This window comes from Manihot esculenta, chromosome 1 (genome assembly GCF_001659605.2).
Source record: "Manihot esculenta cultivar AM560-2 chromosome 1, M.esculenta_v8, whole genome shotgun sequence".
NCBI classification, from domain to species: Eukaryota; Viridiplantae; Streptophyta; class Magnoliopsida; order Malpighiales; family Euphorbiaceae; genus Manihot; species Manihot esculenta.
This window is the reverse complement of record NC_035161.2, coordinates 32,606,487-32,619,242: the sequence shown is the minus strand read 5'-3', so window position 1 is coordinate 32,619,242 and position 12,756 is coordinate 32,606,487. Positions and strand designations below refer to the sequence as shown.

The 12,756-nt window shown below is 32.8% G+C and overlaps 2 protein-coding genes across 3 annotated transcripts; one reads left to right on the top strand and one right to left on the bottom strand.

The window, feature by feature from the left end:
- Positions 1-849: 849 nt before the first annotated feature.
- On the top strand, positions 850-8,970 carry LOC110601100 (bifunctional riboflavin kinase/FMN phosphatase). Its single transcript, XM_021738117.2, has 11 exons — positions 850-1,183; positions 1,297-1,390; positions 1,486-1,675; positions 2,277-2,407; positions 3,539-3,608; positions 3,924-3,989; positions 6,417-6,568; positions 6,654-6,731; positions 7,205-7,341; positions 8,091-8,183; positions 8,556-8,970. Exons 1-11 carry the CDS (start codon positions 1,037-1,039, stop codon positions 8,691-8,693), a joined length of 1,296 nt encoding a protein of 431 aa, XP_021593809.1. The 5' UTR covers positions 850-1,036; the 3' UTR covers positions 8,694-8,970.
- An 899-nt stretch (positions 8,971-9,869) lies between these two features.
- LOC110601111 lies at positions 9,870-11,847 on the bottom strand. 2 transcript variants are annotated; one of them, XM_021738128.2, is made up of 3 exons: positions 11,495-11,846; positions 10,311-11,387; positions 9,873-10,212 (listed from the first exon to the last, which is right to left on the bottom strand). In XM_021738128.2, exons 1-3 carry the CDS (start codon positions 11,627-11,629, stop codon positions 10,183-10,185), a joined length of 1,242 nt encoding a protein of 413 aa, XP_021593820.1. In that variant the 5' UTR covers positions 11,630-11,846; the 3' UTR covers positions 9,873-10,182. The 2 variants fall into 2 exon arrangements, with proteins under 2 accessions (XP_043814084.1, XP_021593820.1); XM_043958149.1 differs by having other exon boundaries at positions 9,870-11,387; positions 11,495-11,847.
- Positions 11,848-12,756: the final 909 nt, after the last annotated feature.

Here is a 12,756-nt window from a genome sequence, read left to right as displayed (position 1 = left end):
ATCTGTGCAACCAGCATGAGATTTCAGAGTGGAATCGTTTCTAGGGCTGCGTGCAACTTGGGGTAATTAGGGGTACCCAAGACCCAAAGGCAGGCTTGAATGGAATGGCATTCACAAACAAATGGAAGATGGTTGGGATGGACATATTCTCTTGAAAGAAGCCGAAATCAGCGATTGGATGTATGTAGTTGACAAGGGGATCTTGGAATCCTGCATATCCAGAGCATGATGCCTCTTCGAGGGGCGACTAGCCCATCTAGCTTTGATTTTGATACGTGTCGTCTGGTTTTTCTTTTTCGGTCTTTTGGAGAGATTAGCGTGTGAATTTGTATACCGCCAATGAGTTTAACAAAATTGTCATGATTTATTTGGATTCAATAATAATCATCCTGAAAATTGATTTTTTTTTTTGCAGGATGATGGCAAGGATTTCAATAATAATATACCTTTCAGATAAATCTATTATTTATTTTTACCACTTTTATATATATATATATATATATATATATATATATATATATATATATATATATATATATATATATATATATATATATATAACCTTATTGAATATAAAAATAATATTTGTTGTCGGAAATAAAATTAATCTAAAAATATTAAAAGTATAAATAATTGTTTGAGAATAATATATATTTGCAGATTTAATGCAATGCATTTAAATAAATTTAAAAAATTTTCAAAGTTCTATTCTCCTAATTTTTAATTTTTATTTAAAAAAAATTGTTTGAGAATAATATTAAAAAATAAAAAATTATATTTATTTTAAAAATAATAAAAAATATTTTAAATATTTATTAAATATTAAAAAATATTTAAAAAAAAAAGGATGTAAAATAATTATGGGATAACTAGAAAAAAGAGATTGAGAAAAATTATGGGGGAGGGAGGTTGTAAATAATTGCTTAAATCAAACACAAAATTTATAATCCTCGTCGAATTTTTTCTTTTCCTTTGAAAAATTTCACCGTCCACGATAACGATTTAATTTACTATCATTAGTATTTATGCATGATGTATGTTGCTGGTCAGTGCTCAGTGCTTAGTGCTGAATGCTCAATCCATCAGCAGCATCTCTCAACACCCCAAATTGTTTGAATCAAATCTCTTTAACGCTGTTAAGCACAATGCAGGAATGATGCTGTTGAATATTCCTGTTACTTGCGTATGAGCGTCGATTCTTTTATTTTTCCATCACTCTTATTATTTGCATTCGCATGCACCTGTTGCTAGACAAAATCTGTCCCTCTTTCCATTGATAATCTTTTGGGTCTGCAGACCATGATGAGCTCTTCTGGGTCTGCATCCTGCTGTGCAGATATCAAAATTTCTGCTGTTGTTCTTGATTTGGATGGGACTCTTCTGGACACAGGTCTCCTTCTCCATTTTTCTTTTCATTTCTACTTAATGGGTCTTTTCCTTATTCTCTTCTAAATGTTCTTGTGTTGGGTGCTTATTAATGTGTAGAGAATGCAACAAAGGGTGTTCTGAAAGAATTTTTGGCCAAGTATGGGAAAAAATTGGACAAGGAAAAGGAAGATAGGAAGAGGTTGGGGATGACTTTACAAGCGTCAGCTGCTACCATTGTTAAGGACTATGACCTCCCATTTACACCCAATCAGTTCATCGATGAAATCATACCTCTGTATCGTGACAAGTAAGTTTGCTTATGTATGTGTATTTTTTTTTATTGTTCATTACTGCAAATGTTTGTTGGTATTATTTGGTTTGAGAAATGTTTTTCAATGGAAGTGAGATGTGATAATATGCCAATAGTTGAACTTGAACCTAATTACCATGTCAGATTATCTGATAAGTGTACTATGCTTGGAAGTTGGAACTGGTTGAAAAAGTAACTCATGTCATTTGCAAATAAATTTTTCATTTCAATTCTCATGAGATTCTTGTGTATGCTGTACTGAAATCAAGGTTTGAAATTTCAATTGAATTTGACTCATATTGTGTTATCTTAAAACGAGGGATGCAGAGTGTGCCAAACAATGAGCTTATTTAACTGGTATGAGATTCATCATTCTTGTCCATAAAGGCAATAGCTGATTGACTGTGAATGATACTATTAGTCTCTTTCCTATTGAAATAACATTGTTTTATGAATCTCTGGAAAGAAAAACTATTGGATATTCCTAGCAAATGACTATGGTAGTTAGCCTGGTGAGGAGAAGTTTTTCATGCAATATGATTGCTTATAATCTTAGTTTTTATGTCATCATCTTATATTCTTTAAATATCTCCCATAGGTGGTTGCTTGCCAGACCCCTGCCCGGTGCTAATCGTCTCATCAAACATCTGCATAAAAATGGGGTGCCATTTGCTCTTGCTTCAAACTCCTTAAGAGAATTTATAGATGCAAAAATCTCTCACCAAGAAGGTCCTTTTCTTATCTTGCTTGAATCTTGGCAAAATTTATTATTGTTATTATTATTATTTTTGCTAACTGATCAAAGTAGAACAATAAAGTAATTACAAAAGTTGCATGATGTGATATTGTAGGTGGGTGGGTGGAATTTTTCTTTCTAATTTTTTTTTTTTTTTTTTTTTGGGGTGGGGGGGGGGGGGGGGGGGATGGTTTTCACTTTTACGTCATTATATTATGTTGGATCATCCCTTGCTGCCTTATCTCAACTTGAAGAAAAGTGAAACTCAGAAACATTTCCATACAAGTTTCATGTTTGAATTAAAGTGTCCCTATATTATTATAAAGATTATAGCGAAGATGTGTATGAAAACAGAAATGGGCATATTGACCAAGCACATATAGCTTTCCATTTTCTTCCCTTCTTTTTGATCATGAAATTATTATAACTGAATGGAAAATGTTATTAACCTTGATTTGTTTTTATGAGTTATCACCCACAGAACTCTATACTCCCTTTATTTTCGCCAGAAATATTATGGGAACTAGATGGTAATCTGTTATTATAAAGTGTTATTTCTTGAGTGTTTCTCATTTATATTTTACTTGCTTTTTTAACTTTACTTAGGATGTTATTCTGCAAGGTCATTTGGAATTCAGGTGGAGCTTTTAGCTTGATCCCAGTTGACAACAAAATGCAATGTGTGATTTCTTAAAAATATTGAAATCAGGAGAGCTGGTTAGCAATCCAAACTACAATGAGTACGAATATGAATGCAGATGTAATTAATTGAATCCTTAGCCAAAATATTATCTTGTAAAAGCATTGTCTGTTTCTATTTTCTTCATAATTGACAAACTAGCTAGACCATGGATATTTTCCTAGTAAATTCATTTGTTGGTGAGGAGTCTGTAAACCCATATGTTTTTTCCCATTTATTGCTTATCTTGTTTCCCCAGGTTTGAGTATTGTATCACTTCACTGCATTATCTCATTCAATGGTGCATATTCTCTTCCTGTTCTTTATCCTCATTATTTCAGCTTATTCTGATCACATTCCTTATGGAATTATCTGTGATTTACTTATAGGTAAGTGGAGTCCGCTTTCTTATTTTCCTTTATATTTGCCTAAATTGCTATTGTAGGTTGGAATGAGTACTTTTCAACAATTCTTGGAAGTGACCAGGTCAAATCAGGGAAGCCCTCTCCAGATTTGTAAGTTCTCTTATAATAACCTATTCTAGAATGCCTTTTAAGTCTATTTAGGAGGTTTCATGGAATTGGAACCTTAGAGCATCCAAATCCCATGGCCTATCATAGACCCAGCCTATGATGCATTAGAATGGTGCTGATGCAGTGATCCTTTACATGGTCCTGTCTCGCATATTGAAGCACAATAGTCATGTTTGCTTTTACATCCAAAAGCTTCTTGCACGACTCATCGACTTCAACTCTCTTGTAAATAGAAAATTCTGTACAATAAAATTTTGTCCCTATGCTTGATTTTATAATATACTTAATTGTTTGTAGATTGATAGAGGCTGCTAGGAGAATGGGTGTAGACACTCTAAAGTGCCTGGTTATTGAAGACTCTCTGTAAGTTATTCCAGACAACACTTGTATTCGGTAAATTAAGCATTGTGAATAATTTAATGGTTGAGGATTTGCAAAATAAGTTAAACTAATAAACAAGAGTCTTAGATACATCAGTTTTGGCTTACCTGATTATGAATCCAAAGCATGGTAATCATTGTTGCTAGGTGTTCCTTAAGAAGCTGACTGTTAAATGGTCAACAATGTAGTACATGGGATTGACATTCTTGTCCCATATCATTTCAAGTATGCAACATTAAAAAAAAGTGAATTTTATTGGTGATATTTTTGCCTTTATGTAAATTTTCCTTACCTTGACTCATTATACTATTACAGAATTAGATTTTGCAGATATGCTTCCTAAGTTGTGTCATTTTACTTGTTATCCACCACATTGGTATAGTACTGTAAAATCCTTGCTATTTTTGTTAGGCCCCATGGAATGACTATGATAGGCTATGTTAAATGATATTTGTCAGTGGTAGCCCTTGGATTTGAGTTTCTATGATAAGAAATAGAGCAGTAGAAGAGAAACGAAATCTCAAAAAGAAGATAGAAGAGAAAGGAATATAAATAAAAGAGAGAAGACTTGAGAGAAAGAAGATGTCCTTGTATTAGTTTTCTGGGATACAAACATCTGTTACTGGGTATTCCTTTTATAATCACTTATCTAGTAATTGTCATCGACTTTCTCTAACGGATCTAACAAATTCTCTAACCATAAATACATTTCCCTCCAAAAGCTAACTGATTTTTTTCCCTCCACTACTATCAAAGCTTCTATACATGACAATACCTCCCCCACCAGCGAATTCTTATCGCCAAGAATGTGAGAACTTAGGAAATTGGGCCTGCATAAAACTTTTGTACTTCCAGGTGATTCATCCTCTTCAGCTGAGAGTATGGACTCTTAATTGACAAAGAGTTAATTTCCTCCTTTTTGTTCTCCAAATCTTCCATGCTTGTTCTTCAAGATCACAATACCATTTGATAGCTGAACTTTCTTACTTTCCTTTTTTGATATTTCCCATTCATATTCCATGAGATTTATAGGATTACAATAGCTGAACTCACCATCTTGGCTCCTAAAATTCTGCCACTTGTATACAGTACCCACACTTATTGTAACTTTTTATCTTTCTTGTTTTTAAAAGCATCCCTAAGAATTTCTGCTGCAAGGATTTCAGGTTTAATTTATGCTTTTACCAGAGCAGATTCTGATTTCCATTGCGGATTTTGGTCTCCCATCATCACCATCATGAACTGTCCAAAAATCACCTAATTGTGCCTAAATAAATTCTAAATAATAAGTTCAAAATAAATAAAAAAATTACAAAATTGGCCCATGAAGTACACGGCTTGATGCACATGAGGCCAGGTAAATGGAAGGCAAGTCATGTAATCCTTTTAAGTCTTCAAAAACGTGCCAAACAGAATATAACATGGAGAAGAAGGTAAAAATATGGGTCAGAGTGGAGTAGGACATGGTTTTAGAGTTCAACACATGTTCTTATCTATTTCTCCTACTTCTCTTGTGTTTTTTTGGTTTCTTGCTTCACACTTCTTTCTTAGCTCGTATCTCAGCTTTTTCATCATATTGCTTCTTTAGAGTGTCTTGTTTTTTGAAAACACTTTGATTTTCTATATTCTGGAGTATCATCACTTGAATCTTTGAATTTTGGTAAGGCCTCCTTGCATGGGTTGATATTTGGAATTGACTCCCATCCTGTGCTCGCATCAATAATGACCACTGCTAACAGAGAAGGGCTCTGTTTGGGCTGCCTATTCCAGCTCTTTTACCCAGAATCCCCACTTCTCCTGATGCATTTCTCATGTCTTTCTAAACCTTGTTCAACCAAAACAAAAGTTAAAACTCTTGCTACATGAGCAATAGCTTGATTCACTTTGTAACAAAGCAAAAATAAAGTCGAAGGGAGTATATTTTTGCCATTTTGAACTTCCCTTCAAAGAGATGAGGCAATTTTGATTCTGTTGTTGCTTTGCAAGTTTACTGTGGAAATCTTTGGTTTGTGCTATTGTTATGACTCTCTTTGGGGTGATATGGTTATATTTTTAGTTTCCATCATCTTTTGAAGTTCTTGTGGAAACCAATTGATAATAGTTATGCAAAGCATGGATTGAATGTCTTAATTTTATGTATCTATGCTCATTAATTAGTTGTTTTTTCTGATTTCGTTCGTCCTTGAATATCTATTTGTCAGTGCTTTTGTACTTTTTACAAAAAAGCAAAAGCGTAGCAACAGGCATGAGAGTTATGTTTTGCTGAGGAAAAATTCAGTATGCTTGTTTTGCTTAAGGACATCCAAAGCAACTCTAGCTAGTACTCTTTTCTGTGATAGGCCTGTGATGTTATGGAATATCCATCTATTTGTTCTATTACTATAAAGTTCATGTTAATACATTTCTCAGGGTTGGCGTTAAAGCTGCTAAGGCTGCAAAAATGAGGGTAGTGGCTGTTCCATCTGGAAGTGAAGCTGATTGTTCTTTGTTGGCAGATAGTGTGCTTCATTCACTTCTAGAATTTCAGCCTGAGATATGGGGGCTTCCATTGTTTGATGATTGTATGCACATATCAAGACATCATTTTATTTTCTGGTTGTAGTTCTGTCACTTTTCTGATGGAATTATGTTTGCATAATGTTGCAGGGGTTGATAAGGCATTGCCCATTGAACCAATTTACTTTCGCATTCTATACAAAAATGGATGTGTTACTGAAGTCACAGGTATGTGAAATTAGTTTCCTTGCAATAGTTTGCATGAGCACCCTGTTTGGTGTCATCAAAATGGGACACACCATACTTTCCATGTTATCCAAACTAATTAAGAGAAAAAGTTTCATGTGTTAAGTTCCGGAGTATAACCCTTTATTGTTTGGTCATTTATTTTCTTTTCTGCTATGTTGGAACTGCTTCCTCTTCAATCTAGTTTCCCCGGTTAATGGGTGCTTGAAGAGGATGCTTTCTTGGTTAACCGTTTAAAGATTCATCATTTATACAAATAAAACAAGCTATATTTACATAAAATTAAAGCTGATTTAGAATTTCTGTTTCACTTGGGATTTTATGAAATTTGCATCTAGATTTAGTTTCTTTATAGGTATTATCCATAATACTAGCTCTAACTAGTTTGGGATTCAGTTGAATTTCTATTACAATTTCATCTGTTCTGTCACTGAAAGAATATGTAAAAACTCCAGATGATGGCAAATCAGCTCTTCCATGCCAAGTTTCAGGACTGTACTTTGGTTGGGCTGAATCTGGCATGCATAGGATCTCAAAGGTTGTGGTTGGCATTGGACTGCTTCATCATTCATGTACTGTTAAGAGGAATATTGTAAGTAACCAATCATTCAGTTTCTTTTAATTTCTAAGCTAATCTATTAATTAAAGTCAGATGCATGTTATTTTCATTCTTTTCCACTATTTGAATCTGGTCAGTTTGGCCTTTTTTTTCTTTTTTTCCTTTTTTTCTTTTTACAAAATCTCAACTTTAAATTGATCTGCTTTTATTTTCTTCCTTTTGTAGCCTTAATAAAGATTTAGTGATAGTTTTGTTGATGTGGTGGAAATGTAAACTTGCAATCATTATAGTAAATTTTGCCAAATTTGGTCTAATAAATAAACAGTAAGCTACCATTTACACAATAGTCAATAGAGGGAGAAAATAAATAAATAAATAGAAGTTTATCTGAAATAATCCACAAAGAAAAAGGAAAAAGAAATATATAATTAAGTAGCTCCATTTTCTTATTTATTTATTTCACCTTAAAATATCTTTGATGAGAAATGTTTTATTTAACTAAATCAAGAAAAGAAAAATTAGATCATAGTTTCTTCATTTTTGCTGGAAATTTCATATCTACCATATGCTATCTCTTTGTTCGAAGGAAGGCCAGTGAGCCTTACCAGTTACCCCATGGACCACATCACACAAGAAGTTGCGGGTCTGTTTTTTTTTTATCTCAATTGTATTAATTTAGAAGGTTAATTTTTCCTGTGTACAATCTTATTTCTTCCCCCTCCCCCGGAACCAGCTATGTTCGGTTCATTCAAATGGTTCACATTTAAATTTTGTTTTTGCAGCAAATACATATGATTGTTGAAAAAGCCAATGAGTTTTCAGATCAGAAGATGCAACTGGAGCTGGTTGGCTACATCCGCAGACTGAATAGCATGGTAATGACATTCTTGCAACATTCAATAATATGTAACTAAGAGACTAATTTAACATAACAATAGAACAAGATTCAATTGTCTAGGCACATGTCTGTCTTCGCATTTCCAGTGGTGGAATGCATCTTGAATCTACATGCTGAAAATCATAAACCTTACTAATAAAGGGTCCAATAGGATTTGTCATTATAAACGTTGAACTTCACGTTTTTTTTTTTTGAGCTGCAAAAGAATATGCATTAATAAATTGGACTTCACATGATCTGAGAAAACTTGCACATATGATTAACACACAAGTCCTTATTGTTTCAATTCGATTGGGAGTTTGAAAAAGTTTGATTGATAATTTTTTCTTTTTAAATTTGTAATTTACAGGAACTTGAATCCAATAATGTGGAAATACTTGAAGAGGACAAGTCTATTGCAAGTTGTGGGTTGGATCAGTCCATATTCATCCACCATTTTTCTGCTCCTTTCAACAACAGTGGCTGCTGCGTTTCTGGAGGACTCTAATGCTTCTACACCGCATTAATAATAATAAATTTGTAGTAAATGAGTACAATTAATAATTGTAATTATTAATTAAAATTACAAACCAAACTATACATATGGATTCTATGATTGATTTGCTAGTTAAATGTGTATTATAGTGAATTCAATTTAATGTTTTGATTGGGTAAGGCGATGGAGAGATTAAGTTCATATCAGAATGAGATTGAGAATTGTTATATTAAATATTTATATTTGTATACAAATTTCAAAATTAATATTTAATTTGATGATTATTAAACTTGTTTTACTATTCAGTTTTAATTTATTGTCTAAATCATCTGTTTAGCATTGAAGCCATAGACATAGTTCTGCCATTTATAATAAAAAGGTAGTTTGTCATAAGATTAATCAGGTTTACTTTGTTATATTAAATATTTACATTTATATATATTTTAATTATTTTTATATATAAATACAATTTATTAGTTATTAAATTTATTCCCAAACACATTCTAAAAGCAAAAACAATTCTTTTTAACTCATGATACAATATGGGATTTTCTGTCGAGTGTGTATATAATTTTTTTAATAAAAATTTAATCTTTTGAAATAATAATCTTTGTGTAAAATATTTTTTATGAAAAAAATTATATGAAAAGGATATTTTTTAAGAAAATAACTTTTTTATTATTTAATTTTAAAATTAAAAAAAATAAAAGATATTAACAAATTTATGTATAAAAAATTTATAAATATTAATAATATTCTCAAAATTCATAAAATATCAACTTTAATAATGCACCCTTCTTTAAGCACAATTCCCTTTGCACACATCACATCCCAGACAAATCAGCCACTAGAACTACAAGGAAAAAAAAAAAATAAATCACCAGCTAAAAAGTTCTTTTTGTCTCATCAACTTCATCTTTTTGCTTGAAAATGATATCATTATTACTTGAATTTGAAGCATTCATGACCCAAAAGCAGCCTCCTTTTATTGTTTTATTACATCAAGAAATTTAGCTCTTTACATGAAAAAAACTTGGGATGATCAATGATAGGATTTACAAGAAAATAGCTAATCATAAATTCTTATTAGTGGAAGAGAATTGGCTGGTTTTCTTGATTTACAATTACAATATATACCAATTCTAAAAAACTGATATCATTATTACTTGAATTTGAAGCATTCATCACCCAAAAGCAGCCTCCTTTTATTGTTTTATTACAGCAAGAAATATAGCTCTTTACATGAAAAAACCTTGGGATGATCAATGACAGGATTTACAAGAAAATAGCTAATCACAAATTTCTTATTAGTGGAAGAGAATTGGCTGGTTTTCTTGATTTACAATTACAATACATACCAATTCTGAAAAACTGAAGCACTTTGGAGGCTGAAAATATCAAGAAGATGGATTATGTTCTTCACAACTATGCAAACCACAAAACAATGTGCATTCCTGCAGAGCATATCCTTCAGCCATTGTACTAAAATGAGCCTTGCAGTTTAAACTTCAGGTATTGGTGTAAGCAATTCCTGATAAGTGATAATATAGAGAATAAGGAATGTTGTGAGCATAAATTGAGCCTAAAATGAATGGAGAAAAATAATGTAGGTGGACTTAAAGAGTTTACCTCCGAAAATCGCAAATGTCCATGTTGTACATTTGAAGTTTTGACAATGGTTTCCCATGTAAGATCAGGGGAATCCAATTTGGAAGCCTGAACTCTAGGATAAGCATGCATACCTAGAGTAGACCTTAAAGACATGTGCTTTGAGGAAACTGCAGGTAAAGTTCGCTTTAGCCAAGACTCCGATGGAGAATTTGGTAATGGTGGGGGAAGAGGTAGTAGCGAGTAGCAGCCAGTAGAAGTCTCTTGATCACTTAATTTTTCCGGATGTTTGCTTTCTAAATCAACCTTTCTATCATCAGCCACTTTTGTGCTTGTCATCTTGATAGGATCCTGGACAAGGCCATGACAACTTTCCACTTTGCCTGATATCTGACCCATTTGTCTTTCTGAATTAATCTTCCTATCCTCATCCACTTTTGGGCTTGCTGTTGTAACAGAGGTTCCTATAAGGTCTTGATATTGCCTGGAATTATCCACCAAAACTATTTGGACATCATGCATTGACCTGCCAGACGATAGACAAGAATCAGCAGACTCCAGACTTTCAGCTATCACATTTCCCTTTTCGCCCACAGCATCATCATGCTTCATAGCTTGAAGTGACGAATCATTGACAGAATCTTTTCCACCATCAAATATGCCTTTCATATCTGTAGAACTTGAATTTGAAATTTGAGGTTTTAGCATATGTACACAATCTATGTACAGAGTTTTCTCAACCGTAGGACTAGCAGAAGTTGATTCCCACTCTTCACTCTCTATGGCCAATAATTCTCGGAAAATTTTGCCACCTTTTATATCTACTTTAAAGCCGCTCATCCCAGAATTTTTAGATTTATCAGTAATCGCTATATCCCCTTTTTCTCCATCAACAGCAGATTGAGAAATTTTGCCTTGGTATGGTGATGCATCATTACCCTGCAAACGCTTGTATAGAGACGATCCGTCCAATTTCTGATGATCATTTCTTTTAGCAATCTTATTTGGTTCATTTTTCAGCTCATTCTTATCTTCATGCAACCCTGTCGTTAGGAGTGCACCGGCTGATCTTTGCTTGCGTGCAGCATCCTTATCATGCTTAACAAACAAATTGCTATTAGAGTAGTTCCATTAAGATGCAAATAGTCGAACAAAAATACGTCAAGGAAAAAATACATAGTAAAGCAGGAACAGAATATACATACCTCACTGACGGTTTTACTGCAATGAGCAGCATATGAAGAGTTAACTTTCTTCAGATTAGATGAAGAAATGTGTAAGTGGGCTTGTTTTCTCATCCGTGTACAGGATTCAGAAGACAAAAGGAATTTTGTAAGCATAACCGAGGGAACAGCCCACAAACTTTAAGAGATGTATTGTCTGATCCATCAAAATAATCATCCTCCTGTTCATTTTCTTCCACTACATTAGCTTGGTCATAATGTAGTATATTGTTCAGTCTTCTACATTGATTGACTGTATAATTTTCATCCACAGTTACCATCTTCTTTAACTTGTTTGGCTGTGATTGTACAACAGGTAGCTATTAAGGATAAAGACTAACTATAACAGTTTTATCTATTTTTAGTATTTGAGTTATAACTGTATACTTATTTTGTATTTAGTTAGTTGTAGATATTAAGGATAAAGACTAACTATAACAGTTTTATCTATTTTTAGTATTTGAGTTATAGCTGTATACTTATTTTTAGTATTTGAGTTATAGCTGTATATTTATCTTGTATTTAGTTAGTTGTAGACTTGTATTATATAAGCTTTTGTAATACGTTCAGTAAATAATACAAAAACCCTTTTCTCTATATGATATCAGAGCCGCAATCTGCTCTCACGAGTTTTCTGATCCAATTTTCTTAAATTAATGGCTTCGTCATCTATTACTGTTATTCAATTAAATGCTCTGATAAGCAGTTGTCGAAGCCGTCAAAAATAAACCTATTAAACAATCAACAATAAACTTGTAGATAGTGGCAATAGGGTCGAACCACAGGGAATTGACACTAAAGATCTTCCTGATAATAACCAAGATAAGTAAATAACAAATAATTAAAAGAGGGGGGTTTTGAGTTGATGGATTAACACTAAATAACAAAAGAAAGCAATAATTTAAAGATGAGTAAATCAATAAGAGAAAAGCTTCTAGTTGAAGTATGGATCTTAATTCAGATTGTTTAGAATTGATCATTGATTCTTTAACTCTCCTATTTATTCCAATAAATTAGTTTTGGATGTGGAAGACGCTTCTCACAATCCAAATTCCTCCTTAGTTCTAGTTTGATTAGGAAACGTTCGCTAATCAAACACTAATCAACAAGTTGCCAAGGAACGTCCTTGGGGCATTGTAGCATCGAACAACTGTTGACTGCATTAAGACTTAGAGAAACCTAATTCTATCCTTGCCAACCGCGTGGTCAAGTTTAGATTATGCAATTTGATTAAATGTGTATTT

Excerpts from the sequence above, each read along its gene's own strand:
- LOC110601100 (XM_021738117.2), top strand. The coding sequence starts at position 1,037 with ATGTTGCTGGTCAGTGCTCAGTGCTTAGTGCTGAATGCTCAATCCATC. Across the intron at positions 7,342-8,090 it reads GTACTGTTAAGAGGAATATT|CAAATACATATGATTGTTGA; the intron begins GTAAGTAACCAA and ends TTGTTTTTGCAG. Across the intron at positions 8,184-8,555 it reads TCCGCAGACTGAATAGCATG|GAACTTGAATCCAATAATGT; the intron begins GTAATGACATTC and ends TGTAATTTACAG.
- LOC110601111 (XM_043958149.1), bottom strand. The coding sequence starts at position 11,629 with ATGCTTACAAAATTCCTTTTGTCTTCTGAATCCTGTACACGGATGAGA. Across the intron at positions 11,388-11,494 it reads GCAGTAAAACCGTCAGTGAG|CATGATAAGGATGCTGCACG; the intron begins GTATGTATATTC and ends TTGTTTGTTAAG.